The sequence below is a fragment of the Balaenoptera musculus genome, chromosome 12 (genome assembly GCF_009873245.2).
Source record: "Balaenoptera musculus isolate JJ_BM4_2016_0621 chromosome 12, mBalMus1.pri.v3, whole genome shotgun sequence".
Taxonomy (NCBI): domain Eukaryota; kingdom Metazoa; phylum Chordata; class Mammalia; order Artiodactyla; family Balaenopteridae; genus Balaenoptera; species Balaenoptera musculus.
In genome coordinates this window covers 22,757,543-22,776,989 of record NC_045796.1, presented here as the reverse complement: position 1 = coordinate 22,776,989, position 19,447 = coordinate 22,757,543, and the positions used below count along the sequence as shown (strand labels likewise).

General features: G+C 37.2%; 1 protein-coding gene across 10 annotated transcripts in view; it reads left to right on the top strand.

Annotated features, from left to right (window-relative positions):
* ADGRG6 (adhesion G protein-coupled receptor G6) overlaps positions 1-19,145 on the top strand; it is a 134,031-nt gene extending 114,886 nt beyond the window's left edge. For 6 of the 10 annotated variants that reach the window (XM_036871050.1, XM_036871051.1, XM_036871052.1 and 3 more), the window contains 3 exons: positions 10,342-10,443; positions 11,079-11,231; positions 16,843-19,145. In XM_036871050.1, coding sequence (XP_036726945.1) covers positions 10,342-10,443; positions 11,079-11,231; positions 16,843-17,021 — 434 coding nt within the window. In that variant the 3' untranslated portion in view covers positions 17,022-19,145. Of the gene's footprint in view, positions 1-10,341; positions 10,444-11,078; positions 11,232-14,411; positions 14,458-16,842 lie in introns of all 10 variants that reach the window. The other 4 variants (XM_036871056.1, XM_036871055.1, XM_036871057.1 and 1 more) reach the window with 2 other exon arrangements.
* The last annotated feature ends 302 nt before the right edge of the window (positions 19,146-19,447 follow it).

Genomic DNA, 19,447 nt, shown 5'->3' with positions numbered 1-19,447 from the left:
AAATTTTTTTTATTGAAGTATAATTGATTTACAATGTTGTGCCAATCTCTGCTGCACAGCAAAGTGACTCAGTTATCCACATACAGACATTCTTTTTTTAATATTCTTTTCCATTATGATTTATCCCAAGAGACTGGATATAGTTCCCTGTGCTATACAGTAGGACCTTGTTGTTTATCCATTCTAGATGTTATAGTTTGCATCTACCAACCCCAAATTCCCAGTCCATCCCTCTCCCTCCCCACTCTCCCCTTTGGCAACCACAAGACTGAGCCCTATGTCTGTAAGTCAGTTTCTGTTTTGTAGATAGGTTCATTTGTGTCGTGTTTTAAATTCCACGTATAGGTGATATCATATGGTTTTTGTCTTTCTCCTTCTGACTTATTTCACATAGTATGATACTCTCTAGTTGCATTCATGTTGCTGCAAATGGCATTATTTCGTTCTTTTTTTATGGCTGAGTAGTATTCCATTGTGTATATGTACCACATCTTCTTCATCCATTCCTCTGTTGATGGACATTTAGGTTGTTTCCATGTTTTGGCTATTGTGAATAGTCCTGCTATGAACATAGGAGTGCATATATCTTTTGGAATTATAGTTTTGTCTGGGTATATGCCCAGGAGTGGGATTGCTGGATCATATGGTAATTCTATTTGCAGTTTTCTGAGGAACCTCCATACTGTTTTCCATAGTGGCTGCACCAACTTACATTCCCACCAACAGTGTAGGAGGGTTCCCTTTTAGGATGAATTTAACTTTTAAGCTTAAGTGAACATAAAGTATTTTTTTTGAAAATTCAATAACATTCTATAAGACATTGGATATACCCTGTGTTGTTGATGAAACTCCTTAATGTTGGAAGCACCATGAAGCCCACACTCCAGTAGGAATGAGGTGACAAAGTTTGGAATCTTTTTTAGCAGGGCAGTATTACTGGCTTACCTGAAGCTACTGGTCACACACTTGAAGGTGTCTGGGGAAGGAAGAGCTGACTAAAGCTGAACAAATCTGAGCTGGGATGGAAAGTTTGGAAATCAGGTTTGTGCTTCTCACCAGGTGAGATGCCTAGGTAGGAGCTCCCAACAGGTGTGTTCTAAGAAAAGTCTGTATTTACCTGCAGGAGAGTGTTTACTGCTTTGTATCATACGTATCTGTTTTGCTTCTCCTCCTAGGTTTCCCACTAGCTCATGAGCTCCTGTAGAAAAACCTGTCACTTAGAAGGTGCTCAATAATTATTTGTTAAATCAATAACTGGATTGGTGGATGAAGAAGGGAGGGGCTTTGGGGATGGCCTAAATTCAATCTGAGACTCCTCCGGCATAAATATGCATTAATTAGTTGAGCAAATTTTATTCAGATTCATTCTCCCATAACAGAGGAACTATGTGGGCTCATTATCTTTAGTGAATAAAATAATAAGCCTCAAGTGCACCTCCACAAGTTGGAAACTGAAGAGGTAACATATGAATACCTCTGCACTGGGATCCAGCTTTGTAAAGTGAGTTTTCCTCTTTTTAATCTCTACTATCATATACAACATAAAAGTGCCTAGACAAATATTGACAAAAATGTCCATTAACATTAGAAAATTCCATGGTTTTATATTTCAGGATTGTATATGAAAGGCACATTAATCTGCCAGCCCAACCTTGTTTTTGCTTTTAGAATTTCCTGGCAGTTTCAGCAACCTTCAACAGTTACAGTTGTCTGTTCAGCTCTGTTTCCATTAATGAGAATTGGGATGTTTTATTTTTCCCAGCATAGGTCTTCTCTCAGGAGGGAAAAATGTTGTAAACCATCATCGAGTGAGTGTTCTTCATAAATCACTGACTTTTAAGGCTGATTTTAAATGATATAAATTCAGAGCAGATTTCTGCACATCCAGTGATATCAAAAACATCTCCTAAAAAGGAAATTTAAATTAAAAGACAGTGATACAGAGCACTTGTGATACAGAGCAGTTGTTAGAAGAGTCTAACAACTCCTTACTGGCCAGGCTTGTACAAAAGCTTCAGAGGACACGATGGAAAGTCATTTAATGGTTTTTATTTGCATCATTTTCAGAACCTTCCATGAGAGACTTGGTTGTTGTTAAAAGTATATGCTTTATTAAGAGAAGCATGTAGAATTTAGACAGTTTAAAGAAACAATTCAGTGAATGCATGTTGAACTTAGGTGAACTACATTGTGTCGACTTCTTTCTAATATTCTTTATTCCAGCAAAAAAACATGACTTGACCCCTTTGTCTCATGGAGTTTATATTGTAGTAGGAGAGACTAAGGTTAATCAAATACATCACTGTATAAAGTGTACATGGTGGTGTTGAGAGTGCACATGACAGAAGACATGATGTCTAAGCTGAAATCTGAAGGATCAGTAGGAATTAACTAGGTGAAAGGCGGGAGTAGGAGTGAGGGAAAACTATTTCAGGTAGAGGGCACTTCGTGTGCAAAAAAATTGCTGTAGTTGGTGATTATAGCGAGGTTTAACTCTCTTGACAAGTTCATCAGGATCTAAAGTCTAGCCCCATAATGAGAGCTTAATCTTCAACTTTAGTTTTCCATGCATGTGAAACAATATTGATTGTTTTGGGGGTAATCAGCCCATCTTCTGTATGTATATATGACAACATAATACCATGCAGCATATGGTTGTGCAAATAGAAGCTGCAATGGCGAACACAGAAGGGTATCATCAGTCTACTCAAAGGTCATGTATGCCATTAATTCGTTCAGTAACATTAAGATACCCAGAGCAACAGAAATAACTTAAATTTGCATAGTGCATTGTGGTTTACAAAGCCTTTCACATAACATCTGTGATCTGATATAATTCTTGTAGCAAATCTGAAAAGTAGGTACCCAAGAAAAAAGGTATTCGCTCCATTTTACAGATGAAGAAACAGGCCTAGAAGAGTTAATGACTTTCCTAAGATCAGTGTAATCCTAAGATCAGTGATTTATAACATAGCATATATGAAAATAGAAAAGCACATTATTAGGTGACAAAGCATGAGCAAAAAAAATAAAACAAATTACTGCCCTTTCAATTTTTTATTTCCAAGTTTCTAGGAAGTGAGTCTCTATGTCCTTTTAAAAAAACTGTTAGTAAATGTACATTTAATGAATAAATGGAAATTTAGTCTTACCCTTATTCAGCAAAAACCATTTATAGAAATATATTTATCATTATTATTTTAATCCTATTGGTAAACTAAGAAAATTAAATAAAATTATGGGTTAGGAGCCTCCTGACGGTTAAGCTGGGCCATAATCACATGTATAACACACACGGTGAATCGGCGCCAAGGTAAAGAGATGAACCACCTTTAAACCCGTTAGCATCTGAAACGGCATCATGTTGGCCGAGACATTACACACTGCAAGGAAATAAATTACTCATCTTTTGGCAGAGCGTTTTGTGCCACAGAGAAATAATTTTCTAAAGGGCACCTTGTCGAATGAAAGGAGGATTCAAGAGGTTCCCAAAGAGAGTCATAAACTCTAGAGATTCCCCAGCCCAGCAGCCAGCTGGCTACGTCTGTGTGACAACAAAGCAGATGAGCTGCTGGAAGATTTGGACTTAGGCTTGCCGGGAAGCTCAGAAGTTATCTAGGTCGTTTTTGTCAAAGATCAGTTATCGAGACCATGTATCCTTTTTTGCCCAAGCACCTGGTTTGATTAATTCTTGATTGATTCCATCTCACAGTCTTGAAGTTATCTATATCTGCAGTCTTCCCCTTCATTGTGTTTCCGGATCTTTATTATCCAGGGTAAGAAAAATCAACTTAGGTCCTTTGTCAGAATGTACTGATGATGAGCCTTGCTGAAAGTGTCAGTGGCCCTTAGCTGGTAAAGAACTCATTAGGAAATGAGCACCTAAGGCGTTTGTTTTGTTTTGTTTTCCTTCACCAGACTTCTTGAAAGTGATTTTTTAGACCAGTAAAAGGGTGACAATACATGTTTCCCTGAATTTTACAGTATGGCATTTATTTTCAAATCCAAGGGAAGCTGTTGCTGGGCAGTTTTTTTAGAAACTTTTGAAAATGAGGCTAGAGATCTGAGAACATCCTTTTGGCTACTTATTTTACATTTGCTGCACATATTTTTGCCAAAACTCAACCAAAGAGAATGAATTCTATGTGGGAGCCAAGTTCCTAGCCAAAATATTGATGCTAAGGATATCTTTTTTTTCCTAAATAAATAGTTAAATAGCTCTTAGAAAGGCCAAGATTAAACACAAGCCCCTACAGTCTGGATATAAAGCCAATACTTTACAAGGAGGCTTTTTTTTTTTTTTTTTTTTTTCAAACCTGCTACTTGATGAGATTTCTCAGAGTGTTTCTCACTCCACACTTAGAGGTTTAGAGCACCCTCTTGGGTGTCCCTTCTCCTTGTTTTCTGAGCCAGCCTTGGCCCCTGGTGTGCTTCTCTAGGAGGGCTTGGCGAGGTGGAATTCATTATGTTTTCCTTCCTACCAGGACTCAGAGACAGGCCCTCTTTCCCACACGCCTGTAACGCCCTTCCTCCGTCACAATGGAAAAGGTCATTTATTTTAATTGAGAAAATTGCAAGATTTGCTGAGAATTAAGATATCTTGAATTCATATATTGGTCTAAGTTATTTTTAAAAGTGAGCAGAAACCTCTGGTTAGTGAAAGATGGAGGTAAAAGGAAGGCAAGGGACGAGCAGGTAGAGAACTGGTTAGGATCTGTTCATGTAAAGAAAGTTTAACTTTTTTTTTCTTGTTTTAGCATAAAATCTGGGTTTGTACGGGTAAGATAAAGAATCAAAGCAGTTATCAAGCTGAAGAAACTATTGCTAAGGAACTGGCTTAGATTCATCAGAGTGGTCATTTTCTGGGCTAAAATTCACCCCAAAAGGGCCATCATGAAACTAGCACAGGCCTGTCAAGATGAAGCAGTGACTTTGCCTCTGATTTCTATCTTTTCAGTCATTTTAGCGTCCAGCTTTTATGGGCAATGTTCCCTACTCCTTGGTCAGTTAAATAAAGCTGTAAGGCACTATGAGGAGTAAAAACCAATTATTCTGGTCCCTGGTCACAGCTTAAAGCCCTTTCCAGAAAACTAGAAGAGCATATTTTTCCAGGTGGTATGAAGAGCCTCTGTGAGGTGCGTGGGTTTATATGAAGATTCTCAAAGGGGAAACATTTGATTGAAATGAGCATTGAAAGAGAGCAGAGATGGGGATTAGAATCAAACAGATTCCCTTGGATGCCAATGTAAAACTCTATAAAGTTTTGTGATTTTAAGTGCTGCTTCTGGCACCAAAATCTGTTAAGTAGATGGAAAAAAAAAAAAAAACCCTCAAGACTGAAGAGGGACTAGCCCTCTGTTTTTTCACTTTGGCCTCCAAGTGCCCTTGGCTCTCCTGCTGCATTTTCTACGCCTCCTCCTTGCAGTGTTCAGAATTTCTTTCCATACTGCATGTGTGCTCTTCCAGATGTGGATACCTTCCACATTTCCCACAGCTGAACTCTAAGCGGGATATTTTGTCCTAAAATAATCTTGGGATAATATTTATTGCCAGACTGATTTAAATTCATGTGAAAAGGGCTAGTTACTACAAATAGTAAAATAACCTATTATGAGAATCCTATTCTAATTTAAAATGGAAACATATCTCACGGCTAAAGAATCTGCATAATACCTTGGAATTTTAAAATATATTTATTCCAGAGAACTCTAATTTCTCATGCCTATTATCTGCTTTTTTTTTTTTTTTTTTTTTTTTTTGTGGCTGTGTTGGGTCTTCGTTTTTGTGCGAGGGCTTTCTCCAGTTGCGGCAAGCGGGGGCCACTCTTCATCGTGGTACCCGGGCCTCTCACTATCGCGGCCTCTCTTGTTGCGGAGCACAGGCTCCAGACGCGCAGGCTCAGTAATTGTGGCTCACGGGCCTAGCTGCTCCGCGGCATGTGGGATCTTCCCAGACCACGGCTCGAACCCGTGTCCCCTGCATTGGCAGGCAGATTCTCAACCACAATTATCTGCTTTTGTCCCATAGCATCACAATTCATAGTGGGAGACAGAGCATGTAAATGACTTCGATCAAATAATTTTAGAGGAGATGTATCAGATTTTAAATCTAATTTATATACGTGTCTCTTAAACTTAGTGGATGCCTGTATATTTACAGGTTGCTTAAAAGTAGGCAGTGTCATCTAATGCTATGTAATTACGATACAGAGAAGCACTGCACAATCTAAAAAATTGTTTTATTAAGTCAGTTTTTCTTAGCTTTATCCTGCTCCCATGTGACAGTGGTCAACATCAGAGCCTCAAAATAATTCACATCTTAATATCCCAGCAAGGCCAAAGGAACAAATCCAAGAACTAGGTCTCTTCCAGTGTCCTCAAAACACCAGACATATGCTCGGAAGTTTTTCCTCCGATATATATGACATTTATAAAAACTTCTGAGTGTTAAGGGAAACAACATCTAGAAAATTTCAACTTCTGCCTCAACTAAAAGAAAATCATTTGCTCAGTGTGGGACCCGAGAGTGAGTAATGCCAGGATTAATGCCTGAGAACCAAAGTCCTTAATTGGAGTTTATAATCTTTTACAGCTCTGATACGTGAGTTTGTTAAACAATTGCTTAAGAAACGCGTGGTTAGCTATATTTTCAGCTGTAGGACAAAAATACCTCCAACAACAAATTCTGCAAATTCTGCCCCAGTTCACAAAAATAGAGTCAACCCAAGGCAAAGGCTTCCTTCTCCAACCACAGGCTCCGTCATCTGTGACCTATGATGACCTTACCTCAAGCTCCCATGGCTTCTGCTCTCTTTACTCTGAAACACCTCTTAAAGACTTGAAAGATTCTCAAAGGGAAACCAATCCACATTTTTTATATTCTTTGGTTATTCACACTACCCATGTTACAAAACATGTGGGCTTATTAAAGGGATTTTCTGTGTTAGCAAGCAGGTTAGGGACTTGGGGGTTTGTCGGTGAGGAAGGCTTTGAAAGGCAATCAGATTTAGTCAGAGTGTGCAAATGAGGTCCAAACCCAGTGTCTATTCTGTACTCCCTGGGAAGGTAGATCCACCTGCAGGTCCTGATTCTGAGGGGTTTTGAGTGTGGAGCAAAGTCTTTCTCCCACTCTGAGACTTGTCATGTCCGAGCTCCGGGCCAGGCTGCAAGTCGATTTCTTGTCTTCAGCTCTCCCTCCCCAACCCAGCTTCCCTCCTTGTCCACAGCACAGGGGCCTTCAGGAGGGGTGTGTGTGGGTGTGTATGTTCTGAATGAATGAAATTTGATTCATATTTATTAGAGCTTTCTTTTAAAATTAGAACTCCCGTATCCTATCTGATATCATCTTAGACAAATAACTAGGTCACTAGGATATATTTTCTTCACTAATTATTTTATTACTAATAAAGTATTATTAATAAGTAATATAATAATAAAATAAGTGTTTTACTTAATAAATATGTATAAAATGATATAGTAATAATAATAAACTGGTACTATTACTGATTACTAATATTACTTAGGTCATTGAATGCCTGATTTATACTTCTCAGAGGTAAATGTGTTTGAATTTCTCAGGAATGTTTTAATAGGCTAGTTGTCTATTCGAAAGCAGTGACCAAAATTTAGTAAGTATTTTCATAATGGCATTCCTCTGTGAGTCAACATATGTAATGATTTTCAACCAGTAACTTCATTAGGAATTTATAGAGCACCTTCTAAGTAAGCGTCAGGTACTCAGTGATGACCGAACAAGCCAAACTGAGAGGAGGAGAATCAGCCACGGTCATTTCACTGCAGTCAAGGCCCAGCCTGTAGAAATCCAGCACGCTCCTTTTTCTAATAGTTCATAATAATGTAATTCATTCTGGAATAAAATTATGGGCCACTTTCAGCTAAGATATTGAAAAATAAAACATACAAACATAACCTTAGATCTATTTTGCAAATTTAGCTATACACATAAAAAAAAGAGTACTTTCAATACTTTCCCCCCACTTTTCCAGTTATATATGCTACAGTGTAATTTACATTTTTCTTGATGAATACTCCATACTCAAAAAGAACAGATAAGTCTTAATGTCCCCTAAAGGTACTATAATCATTTTTACTTTTATGCTGTTCCATGCTAGACCCTTTGCCCCTTGAACACAATGATCATCTACCTTGTTCCCCTCTGAACTTGCAGCTTCTAAATCAAAGTGCCTCCTGCTTAGCAGTGCTTCGTAGTCACTGAGTGGATTATCCTCTTGGAAACCTCCCTCACCTCCCTACCAAAAGGTTTCTTCAGGTTCAGTTTAAGCCCTTGCACCCTCCCTTATGTAGATATCCTGCTTAATATGGTGTGTCATTAAGGCAATACCTTGGCAACTAATTTGTGTACCTTTCAGAAACTTTTGCCTTAAATATATTTTCATTGTATTCCTGTGACTCCTTAATTTGTGTTCTGCTCACTCCTATTTTTTAAACCCCTACCCCTAAATACATTTAAGGCATTCAGATGTACATGTAAGTATTCAATTAACTCATGTAGAATAGATGAACGATTAATCATGGTTACTATTCATTCATTCAACAAACATTTATGGAGTTCCTGCTTAGTTCCTGGCATCATTCTGGGAATGGCTAGTACAGCATTGGATAGACAAACATCCCTGTGCTCTTGGAGCTTATTATTTACTAGCAAGAGACAGTTAAGCAAAGAAATAAATGAATAAATTAGGAATACAAGAATATCAGGTAATGATCTGTGCTATATAGGTGTGTGCAAGGGTGTGATCTAAAACATAAAAAATAAAAATAAACAGTTGATGATGGCCTTTTTGAGGAGTTAACAATTGATCTGAAGCCGGAATGACAGGTAAGAACCTGTTAGGGAAAGCTTTGAAGGAAGAGCCTTCAAATTATTGGGCAGAAATGAGTTTGATGTGTTTGTTTGAGGGTAATGATGAAGAAGACTTCTATTTAGAATATCAGGGGTGTGAGATGCAACAAAATGGAGATACAGCCAAATGAAGATGTCCTGCGAGCAGTGTGGGTTGGAATCCTGGTGGTGGTGGTGGGGAGAGAAGGCAATGGGGGCACATATAAAAAGTAGTGTATGGTACTTATACAGCATGATTAGTACCTACTGGAACAGTGTAGCCATAGAAAAGATGGAAATCCAGGGCTGAGTCATGGACGTGTCAACCTTTAAAAGTAAAGCCGAGGGATCTGCTACAGAGACCAGGAAGCAAATTAAAAAGACGCCTAGGAGAAAGTGGTACCAAGAATGTATTTCAAAAATGAGAGAATGGTCAATTGTGTTGAATACTGTTGAGAGATCTAGTAAAACAGGAATGAAAACTGAGTTAGTAATAGGGGAGTCCCTGTGACCTTCACAAGAGCAGTTGTAGTGGCCTTGTAGATGCGGATAGTAACCTATTTGGAGCAGGTTGAGAGGAAAAGAAATGAGAAAAGGTAGAGACGGCAAAAGTTAACCATTTCAAGTTTTATTGAGAAAGGGAATGAAGAAGTGGAAGCTGGAAGAAGATTGGGCATCAAAGGAGAAATTTTTTGTTTGATTACTTAAAAGAGAGTTACTAGAATATGCTTGTAAGTAACGGGAATAACCCAAGTATGGAGGAATAGAGGGAGAAACTGAGGCAGCAAAGGGAGAGTAAAAAGGCAGAAGCAAATTCCTTGAAAAGTTAAAAAGGGTTGGCTCCCAAAGCACAAATGATACAATTAGTTTTTGATAGATGCAGGGAGTGACTAAATATGAAGACTACTTGACAATACAGAAATATTTCTGCATTAAAGTATTGAGAAACTAAAGCAGGCCAGGTGGAGCCACATGAATTTGTTGATTTGGGCCCATTTTTGACTTGTAAAAATACCGCTTTTCTATGGCCCAAACTTAAAATAATATGCTTACATAAAATAGCTGAGAATATACAAGTTGAAGTAGATGATGAGCTCATGGACGTTTTCAGTTTTCTCTTTTTTTCTAAATTTTGTGAAATGTTTTCACATAATTTTAAAACAGATATAAGGGAAATATAAATGCCTCTTACATTGAATATTGCCTATTTCAGCTTAGTCTTTAGGTTAAGTCCTAACGAATACCGAACAAAACAAAGACAGAATTAGATCCATGTAATTGTTCTAGTTTTATCTGAGCCTCCATGTTCTGTTCTAAAGGATTAAAACATCTACTGCCTACCTAAAGATTCCTTAGGATCTGTTTCTTAGTGATTCGGATGTACAAAAATTTAAATTAAAATAAATCCATATGTTTTGTAAGATTTATCTTTAAAAATGTGTCCTTTGGCCTAATTGTTTATATTTTCTTTCGTCCCAGGCTTATTTATATTTATCTTCCACTGTGCTATGAAGGAGAATGTTCAGAAGCAGTGGAGACGGCATCTCTGCTGTGGTCGATTTCGATTAGCAGACAACTCAGGTAAAGGAGCATGTTGGTGATCGTTTTTCTTACATCGGAGAGTAGTTAGAGACCTTTGTCATTTTGATTTTCTGTGGTCTGAGCAACACAGTCCCAGTGGTAGCAAGTTGTAAAGGCAGAGTATATAAAGGTGCTTAGTTGGAGTCTTAGATTACTAGGACTGCAAGAGATCTGAGGACTCTAGGCCTGCCCTTCCTATTTTGCAAAGGAGGAGCATGAATTCCAGACAGGTTAAGTGAGTTGCCCAAGGTTTCATGTCTAATTTAACAACTCATATATCCACTATACCAAACATACCTTTCCATATTTTTGAAGTCTTTAATTACATTATTAAGCAAAGAGATCTTTCTCAATATAAAAAATCCCTGAAGAAGAATATTACTTTTTTTTTAACCACCAGTGGTTACTTCTCCCCCTTAAGATATTAAAGTATAATTTTAAACATAGGGTCAAAGTAAGAAACTTTTCTGTTTCTTTGGGTTGTTATTGTTGACATGTCAGTCTCTTGTGTGAGTCACTGCCAGGGTGTCAGAACGTCTAATGCTCTGGATCAGTTAAATAATGTGGTGATGATTCTTCAGGGCAGAGTATATTCCCCCTAAAGCAGACTCATGGAGAGATGTCATTTCTTTCAGACTGGAGTAAGACAGCTACCAATATCATCAAGAAAAGTTCTGATAATCTAGGAAAATCTTTGTCCTCAAGCTCCATTGGCTCTAACTCAACCTACCTTACATCCAAGTCTAAATACAGCTCTACCACCTACTTCAAAAGGAATAGCCACACCGGTGAGTCATTCTGGCCATGGTAAAGGTTTTCTCTGGGACATCTTTGTGAATATTTTGTGTTTTTTAAAAATATTACAACCAAAATTGAATCTATATTGCCAGAATATCATTAACTCTGAATATTTTTGTAACTTCATTTGCTTTAAAACTTAATTTTCCTTAAAAGGTATGGTATCTTGTTTTAAAAAGTTACGTGTTTTTATTTAAAAAATACAGAAATTGAGTTGTAGATTATTTCAGCATAGTAGGAAAGTTACTTGGCAAGTTGGCATGGGAACAGAAAGAAATACCATCCAGTTTACATGTTACAGTTAAGACTTAAGTCCTTTGAAATATATACAAATATAAAATCATAATGTTGTACACCTAAAACTAATATAATGATATATGTCAATTATTCCTCAGTCAAAAAAGAAAAAAATACGTAAGTCCTTAACCGTTGGAAGAGTTATTGGCAATTGCTCTTCAAATCACTGATTAAGTATGAAATAGGGAGCATCATACTTGGAAAGTGATACAGGATGGTGAGAAACACCGGGTCTTTGTTCATCTACTGAATCTTCATGATATTTACAATGATCACACTTTCTGACACTGAGCATGTGTATGAACAATCCTGAAGACAGTGTGCAAATACAGGCAGACCTTGGACATACTGTGAATTTGGTTTCAGACCACTATAATAAAGCGAGTATTGCAATAGAGTCACACAAGGTTTTTGGTTTCCCAGTGCCTATAAAAATTATGTTTACACTATACTACAGTCTATTAAGTGTACAATACAATTATGTCAAAAAATGTACACACCTTAATTTTAAAAAGTACTTTATTGCTAAAAAAAATGCTTATCCGTCATCTGACCACACAGGGTTGCCACAAAACTTCAATTTATAAAAACTATAATTTATAAAAAATATAAAGAAGATGTGGCACATATATACAATGTAATATTACTCAGCCATAAAAAAAAAAAAACGAAATTGAATTATTTGTAGTGAGGTGGATGGACTTAGAGTCTGTTATACAGAGAGATTAAGTCAGAAAGAGAAAAACAGATACCGTATGCTAACACATATATATGGAATCTAAAAAAAGAAAAAAAAGATTCTGATGAACCTAGGGGCAGGACAGGAATAAAGACGCAGACATAGAGAATGGACTTAAGGACACGGGGAGGGGGAAGGGTAAGCTGGGACGAAGTGAGAGAGTAGCACTGACATATATACACTATCAAATGTAAAATAGCTAGCTAGTGGGAAGCAGCTGCATACACAGGGAGATCAGCTCGGTGCTTTGTGACCACCTAGAGGGGTGGAATAGGGAGGGCAGGAGGGAGACGCAAGAGGGAGGGGATATAGGGATATATGTATACATATAGCGGATTCACTTTGTTATACAGCAGAAACTAACACAACATTGTAAAGCAATTATACTCCAACACAGATGTTAAAAAAAATACTTTATGAAAGAAGGAAGCAAAAAAACAAATAAAAACTGTAATCTCTATGAAGGACAACAAAGTGAAGTGAAATAAAATGACATATGCCTGTGAAGACTATTTTGCAGTCCTTGATAGCCAGTGAGCAGTGTGAAAAGGTGTAATCCTTTAATAATTTCAATTGAAAATAGCAGAAATGCTACTTTTAAATACTAATTAAACCTCGAGCAATCAGCTCTCAACACTCAGCATCCAGCACTTTCCTAATTAAAGATGCTTCTAAAAGGATAATGGAAATAACTTTTAAATTTTGTATTTGTTTAGCTAATTAATGTAGGCAAAGGCGAATGGCACCAAAAAGATTCATATTTGGCTTTTTGCAATTAGGGAGTGATTTGTGTATGTGTCTATAAATGTTCACATTGCAAACACTTGAATTTCAAATGACCTGTACGTACATTTGAATCCTTCCACATGTCCTTGCTTGCACCACTAGGGTCCCCACTGCCTGGGATTCAAGATAGCACTGTGGGAAAAAAGTATGAATGTTTACTGAGTTTTTTAATTCCAAGGTTAATTAAAGAAAGATCTGAAAACTTGGAGCAGCTTAGTACAGCAGTTTTTAAAGTTTCTTGGAGTCAGGGACATTTTGGGGAATTGAATAAAAGCTATGGACTCTCTTCCAGCCTTTGAGTGCAGCCTTTGAGTCCTGCACACAAACAATTTTGCCTAAAATTAAGAGGTCTGTGCACTCCTGCTCGAAACACCTGTGTAAGAAAGTTAATAACAGGTATATAGCCTGAGATAGATAATTCTACCTAATTGGTAGTTCCCTGGCACAAAACATCTTGTACAGTTGACTCTTGAACAACACAGGTTTGAACTGTACAGGTCCACTTAAACACAGATTTTTTTCAGTAGTAAAAACAACAAATAGTAGTACATGATCCGCAGTTGGCTGAATACGTGGATACAGAACTGCAGCTACAGAGGAACCTCAGACACAGAGGGTCAACTGTAAATTATACTCAGATTTTCAACTGTGCAGGAGGGTCAGTGCCCCTAACCCTTGCCATTGTTCAAGGCTCAACTGTACTTATAATGAGTGAATTTTTTACTTTATTTAATCAGCCTTAAAATCAGATACTCATTTTCTTTCCCCTTCTAAAACGCAAATACTTAATGCACTGTAAGTCATTTGTGAATGGATAGGAATTAGACCAATTGAATTGTTTTCCTCTTAACACAGCTAATAGTTGGCTTAAAGAACCACTTTTAAAAGACGAAAGAAGATAACAAAGTACATAATTTGGAACAGAGGACATTTTGGAAGTATTAAAATATTTGGAAATAGTAAGCATCATGGGGAAAACTGACTAGAAGATAAAATGAATTTCAGAAATGGGGGTACCTAAGGAAAACTTAACTCTTTCAAAATCTTGTGTGTGTTTTTTTTTAAGAATTCATTAATGTTTTTCTGTTTCTTTTAAAATCCTTGTGGTTAAATGGGTTTTTGTCAACAAGTATAAGGACGTAGTCAGCTGTATGACATTACTTCCATGGTATAATAAATTCTAGTTTCCAATCAGCAGACGTACAAACGGTCTTCTGCGACCTAGCCAGTTCTCAGTGAAACTGCTGATGTACTTGGGTCACTCAGGGTATGCAAAAAGTCACTGCATAGCATCATGGATATCTAGATGGTTTATTTCTTGGCATTGATTCATATGTTTATGGTGTAGATAATGTCTTCTAAGAGCATTCCTTCAGCAAAAGTGGATCATTCAGGTAAACTTTTATTACTTCTTTGAATGCATGAATTTTTTGCAAGGTAATAAGAGAATATTTGCATGGATTAAACTAAGACTCTTGCCGCACCAGCAAAATTGCTTGTTCTTTACAATACTTCTCAGCTAGCACAAGGAAATTCCTGCATTGAGCTGGAATTTCTGAAATTTCAAATGGTCATGTGCTGTGCTGGCTCTTCTCTGCATGGGGGTGTCTGCAAGCCGCTCCTTCTAGGAAATGTACCATGCTCTGGAGTTAGTGGGTCACATTATCAGGTAAAATAATGAAAAAAAAAAAAAAAAAGCAGTTCTTGAGAGGTTTGTTATAGAACAGAGTGAAATTCTTTACTTTTTCACTGCTCTTATGAATTACTGGATATGTCACCGTACATTCACAGAAGTCAAAAAGAGAAATTGTCGATTCCAAGCCTGCTTTTTGAGGACTTTTGTCTGCTTGAAATTTAAGCATAGGTCAAATAATAGTTCATTTCCCTAGCCCCTGGTTTTCAAACTTGCAGCCATAATCAAAATCTATATTATCCACAATATAATAGCTACCCAGAGGACTGGGAATAGCATATATATTGAAATACAAACCTTGCTCAGAATTTTACCTTCTTAGACTGTGAAGACCCAGAAAACTGGGTCACGTATTTGGAATGGAACTGGTCAAAATCTCTAAAAAGTATGTGACCCTGGAAGTTGTCAGTGAAGCAGAATGATTATATCCTTGAAGTTTCTTTGAGGATGTGTGGCTTTCTAAAAACATCAAGTACAAATTGTTCATTATTGAGATTTAAGTCAGTAGAAAAATTCCCAACAGAAAACCAATGGCTAGTGAACGTATGAACTAAAGGAAAGCACAGAATCAATCAGCTTGCTGAGAGCCGAATGGGGAGGGGCCCTTATAAAATGACTCCCTGAGCTTTTTTCTCACCAATCCTGGGACATAATCATTCCACCATGCTTCGGTCTGCCCACTCTTCGCAAAGGCCGTCTGTTCTCTCTTGCTTCCTTTAGTGGGATGGACACTCCATTTTCTATTTTAGCCTTCATTTTATTTAGTGTCTGCTCCAACACCAAGACCACAGTTGAACAATTTGAGCCGTTTCCAAAGACAACAGATAAAATGATGATGGCTTTTACCAATTATTGAGGATTTTTAATGTTATGTCACTTAGTGGGTCAAACTTACTCAAAATATAAAACACCTAGAGTGAACATTCCAATTTTTCAGCCATGATTCCTAGAAGCAGGTTTTCATGATAGAGTTTTTGCCTCTTCCACAGTGACTAGAAAAGATACAACTGTAGGGAACTGAGTACTTTGTAGAAGGTCATTTGCTCTTTCATTGATGTGAAATCTCTGTAGTTAATTTTAAGACAGCATTTTTCTCCAAAATGTGGAAAGCAGATACCTATAAGATACATGAAGACAGCCATATGTATTTGTAGACAATAGTGCTTAGCTGAGCTTCAGGGCACTAGCTGTACCACTTTTAGAAAGCTTTGGGTCTAGGAAAATAATGTTTAAATATGTGATATTGGGAAATTCAGAACAGAAATATATTTAGCAGTTCTTTATTGCTATCAATTGCTCTGATATTAGTGCTGCCAGCAATAACATCATTCTGAGACTGTAGCATAGTTAAAGAAAATATATACTTAAAATATTTCTGATAAAGATAATTTTGATTTTTATAATTTAAAAATAATTAATAAAAGATACCTTTTTACTATATTGCAATCATTTCACAGGTTTTTTCCATGAGAAAATGTGTTCAAAATAGCCTTTATGTTTTTTTATTCACTTGTCTTTTCCAAAATTCTTTAAATTATATTTTATTAAAAATTGTATTATGAAAAGTATCAAACATATGAAAAATAGAGAGGATAATATAATGAATCTCCTTGTTCATATCAACTCATAGCCACCTACCCATTTTCCCCTCCCTGTATTACTTTGAAAACATATCATAGACATCATATCATTTCTTCCACAGATATTTCAGCACCTTTTAATTCATTTGTTATATAATCTGTTACTACCTTGTTTGATTGATTTGCCACATATATTTTTGCAGCAATTTTCTGATTATTCTATTCACTGGCTCTTTGAAAAATACCACTTACAAGAATATTTCTTAAAACAACTCCCAACACAAATTACTAGAAGGCACGTTAACATTCTTTCATATGCAAGGATGCACTTTGAAGATGAAAAACATGAAATTTTAGTGCTGCCTATTACCTAAACTAAGAGAGAAGTAGAGCTTCATTTCCTTTGTGATCTTCTTTAATGTGCAAAATAGAGCGTCCAGAACGGTAGCCCTTAGGCGTGTCACCAGCTCATCTTGCAGCCTAATTTCTTGTATCATTTCTTGCAGACAATGCTTCCATGGACAAGTCCTCATCAAAACTGACCCATGCTGATGGAGAACAAACATCAATCATCCCTGTCCATCAGGTCATTGATAAGGTCAAGGGTTATTGCAATGCTCATTCAGATAATTTCTATAAAAATATTATCATGTCAGACACCTTCAGCCACAGCACAAAGTTTTAATATCTTTAATAAAAGAAAGAGACATCAGTCTGCAGCAACGTGAAGATGTGCAAGCTGTGAAAACTCTGACTAGCAGATGTAAACGTGGTATTACCTAGGTAACTGCATATATATGAAGAATGTGTTTTGTGAGGAAGGCTTCTGTGAAATTCAAAATCTGTCTTTTCAGTGTATTTCTTCCATGGGGGAGTTTCCACCATCACTAAACTTCAGTACTAAGAGCAGCATGACTCAGTAGCCACAGGGGATAGGATTTTTTAAATATATGATTGAATGGATCAATCAGAACTTGGGCTGTGGGGTGGAATATTAAAATTAGAGGGCAAGGGACAGACCGAGCTTGGGACAAGCCCTAGTTTAGAGCTCATTCACACCCCACATAATAATTAGATTTGGATATGGCCATTTGCTCCATCATCTTTCTCTGCAATCAAAAGCATACTAATATTTATAACTATCTTGGATGCCCACAAGTCCCATCTCAGTGCTAGTTTCTATGAATGCATTAAGCATTTCCTCTTTTTTAATGAAATTTCAACCACAGATACAAAAGAATATTTAATGTCTGACTCAAAGTTTAGAAAGGAATATTTTCTTATTATCTCAGATGTTTAACCCTGAAGACCACAACATGCTTAAGAAAGAAAGAATTCCCAAAATGTTGACCCAGTTAATATGAGGCCATGTTACTTCACTTATCCTATTCAAGACACAAGGCTTAAACGTCGTCATTAATTATAATTTAGTCCTATACATTTGAATCAAGTTTAGTGTTGATGTTGCATTAGACTGGAGCTCCCAGGAGCTGAAGAATGACCCTCTTACACCTCTGCTTTTGCTGCTCTGCTGTACATTGAGCTGCGGGCTCATGGGAGGAATGTGGATTTCCATTAGGCACGCTGTGTACAGTAGTCTCTCCCTTTCGGGAAAAACAACCATTGAGACTCTATGGTCTTGTCTTTGCTCCAGAGACTTTTTAAGACATTTCCATTTGCACAAATGAAAAGCCTCTTACTTCCTCTTTCCAGAGTTTTGTTCCAAAGAATATAAACTGAGACTTAGGTGGGTGACTTATCATAATCAAAATAATTTATAAATGTGTGGGTCTACACTTGCCAGTCTGCAAACTATTTGTACATAAGTCCTCTGATTATAAGAGCCAGAGGAGGTCTGGCAAGACAGATGGGGTGTTATTTATGGATTAGGTTTCTGCATATAAGCCATGCATAATATTAAGCAGCTTAACCTAACTGTCAAACTATCCTGAGTAATATGCTTGCCAGTGAACGTGTAAGAGACCACATTTTAATTGTTCTTAAATGACGGACTCATATCCAGTTTCTCAGAAATCGGTCTCAGTACATGCTGTACCTTTACATTTGCTCTGGGTTATCTGAGACATTTCAGGTTCTGGGAGGTGGCAGCCTAAGTGATGAGAAGATGAGACATTCTGGCAGAACCAAACTGCTTAAAGGCAGAAGCCAGACTAAGCACCTGGGGACCTTTCTCTCTGTGCAGGAAGCAGGTAGCTCTCAGTCTGAGACATAGGAAAGCTTTTAGGCTATGCAGCAAACAAGGGGCCTCTCAGCTTTTGCTGATCTTCGATCATGAAGCTTTTGGCCAGACTTAAATGGATGATAATGTGCTAATGGGTTTTCATACTGTTCCATTTTGTAGCATCCTGAAACACTGATCTGGAAGACAGGAGCATTGCCCAGCTTGGCCTTCACAGGGGAGGGGTGTAGATAGTAGGAAAGGTTAGTAAATCTAAGGTCACTAAGACCCTACAGTAGAGCCATGTCCTTTTCTCTAGGCATATATATTAACAGGCTGCTTATTTTGGCAGAGGTTACATCTAGATGAAAATTAGCCTTAAATAGTCACTGAATCTTCATATACTTTCCCCCAAGCCTTAGAGATGGTAGAATTTAATTAGCTTTCGACTGTGAGATTTCTACCCAAAGTGCTTATTGAGTTAAAAGTAATTAAGAGATAGCTTTAAAAATAGCTTTGATTTCTACTCGTATTCATCCAGATCTGGGAAAACTTTTTTTTTTTCCAAATTTGACAACAGTATCAGCTCCACTTTATAAATTTCCAGTAATCAGGTAAGGAAAAAAAAAATGGATAAACAGCTGAATAGAAACATTTGCAAGTGGACTTAAAAGACTGAGTCAAATTCTACCCTCAGTTCTGCACATGTAGAGCTCACCTTCATCTAGCCCCCCCTCAGAACAGAAATACAGGAATTTAGCTGTGGAGCCAAAATTTAGTTTAGCTTAACTTTGAGAATAATATCAATTTAGACTCTCTGGGGTATTTTGGGTTGTTTTTTATTTTCTTCTTTTTCCTTTTTTTTTAACATTATGTTAGAGTCAGTCTAAGATCCTGAGATATTTTCCATTGCTGTCACGATGACTTGCATT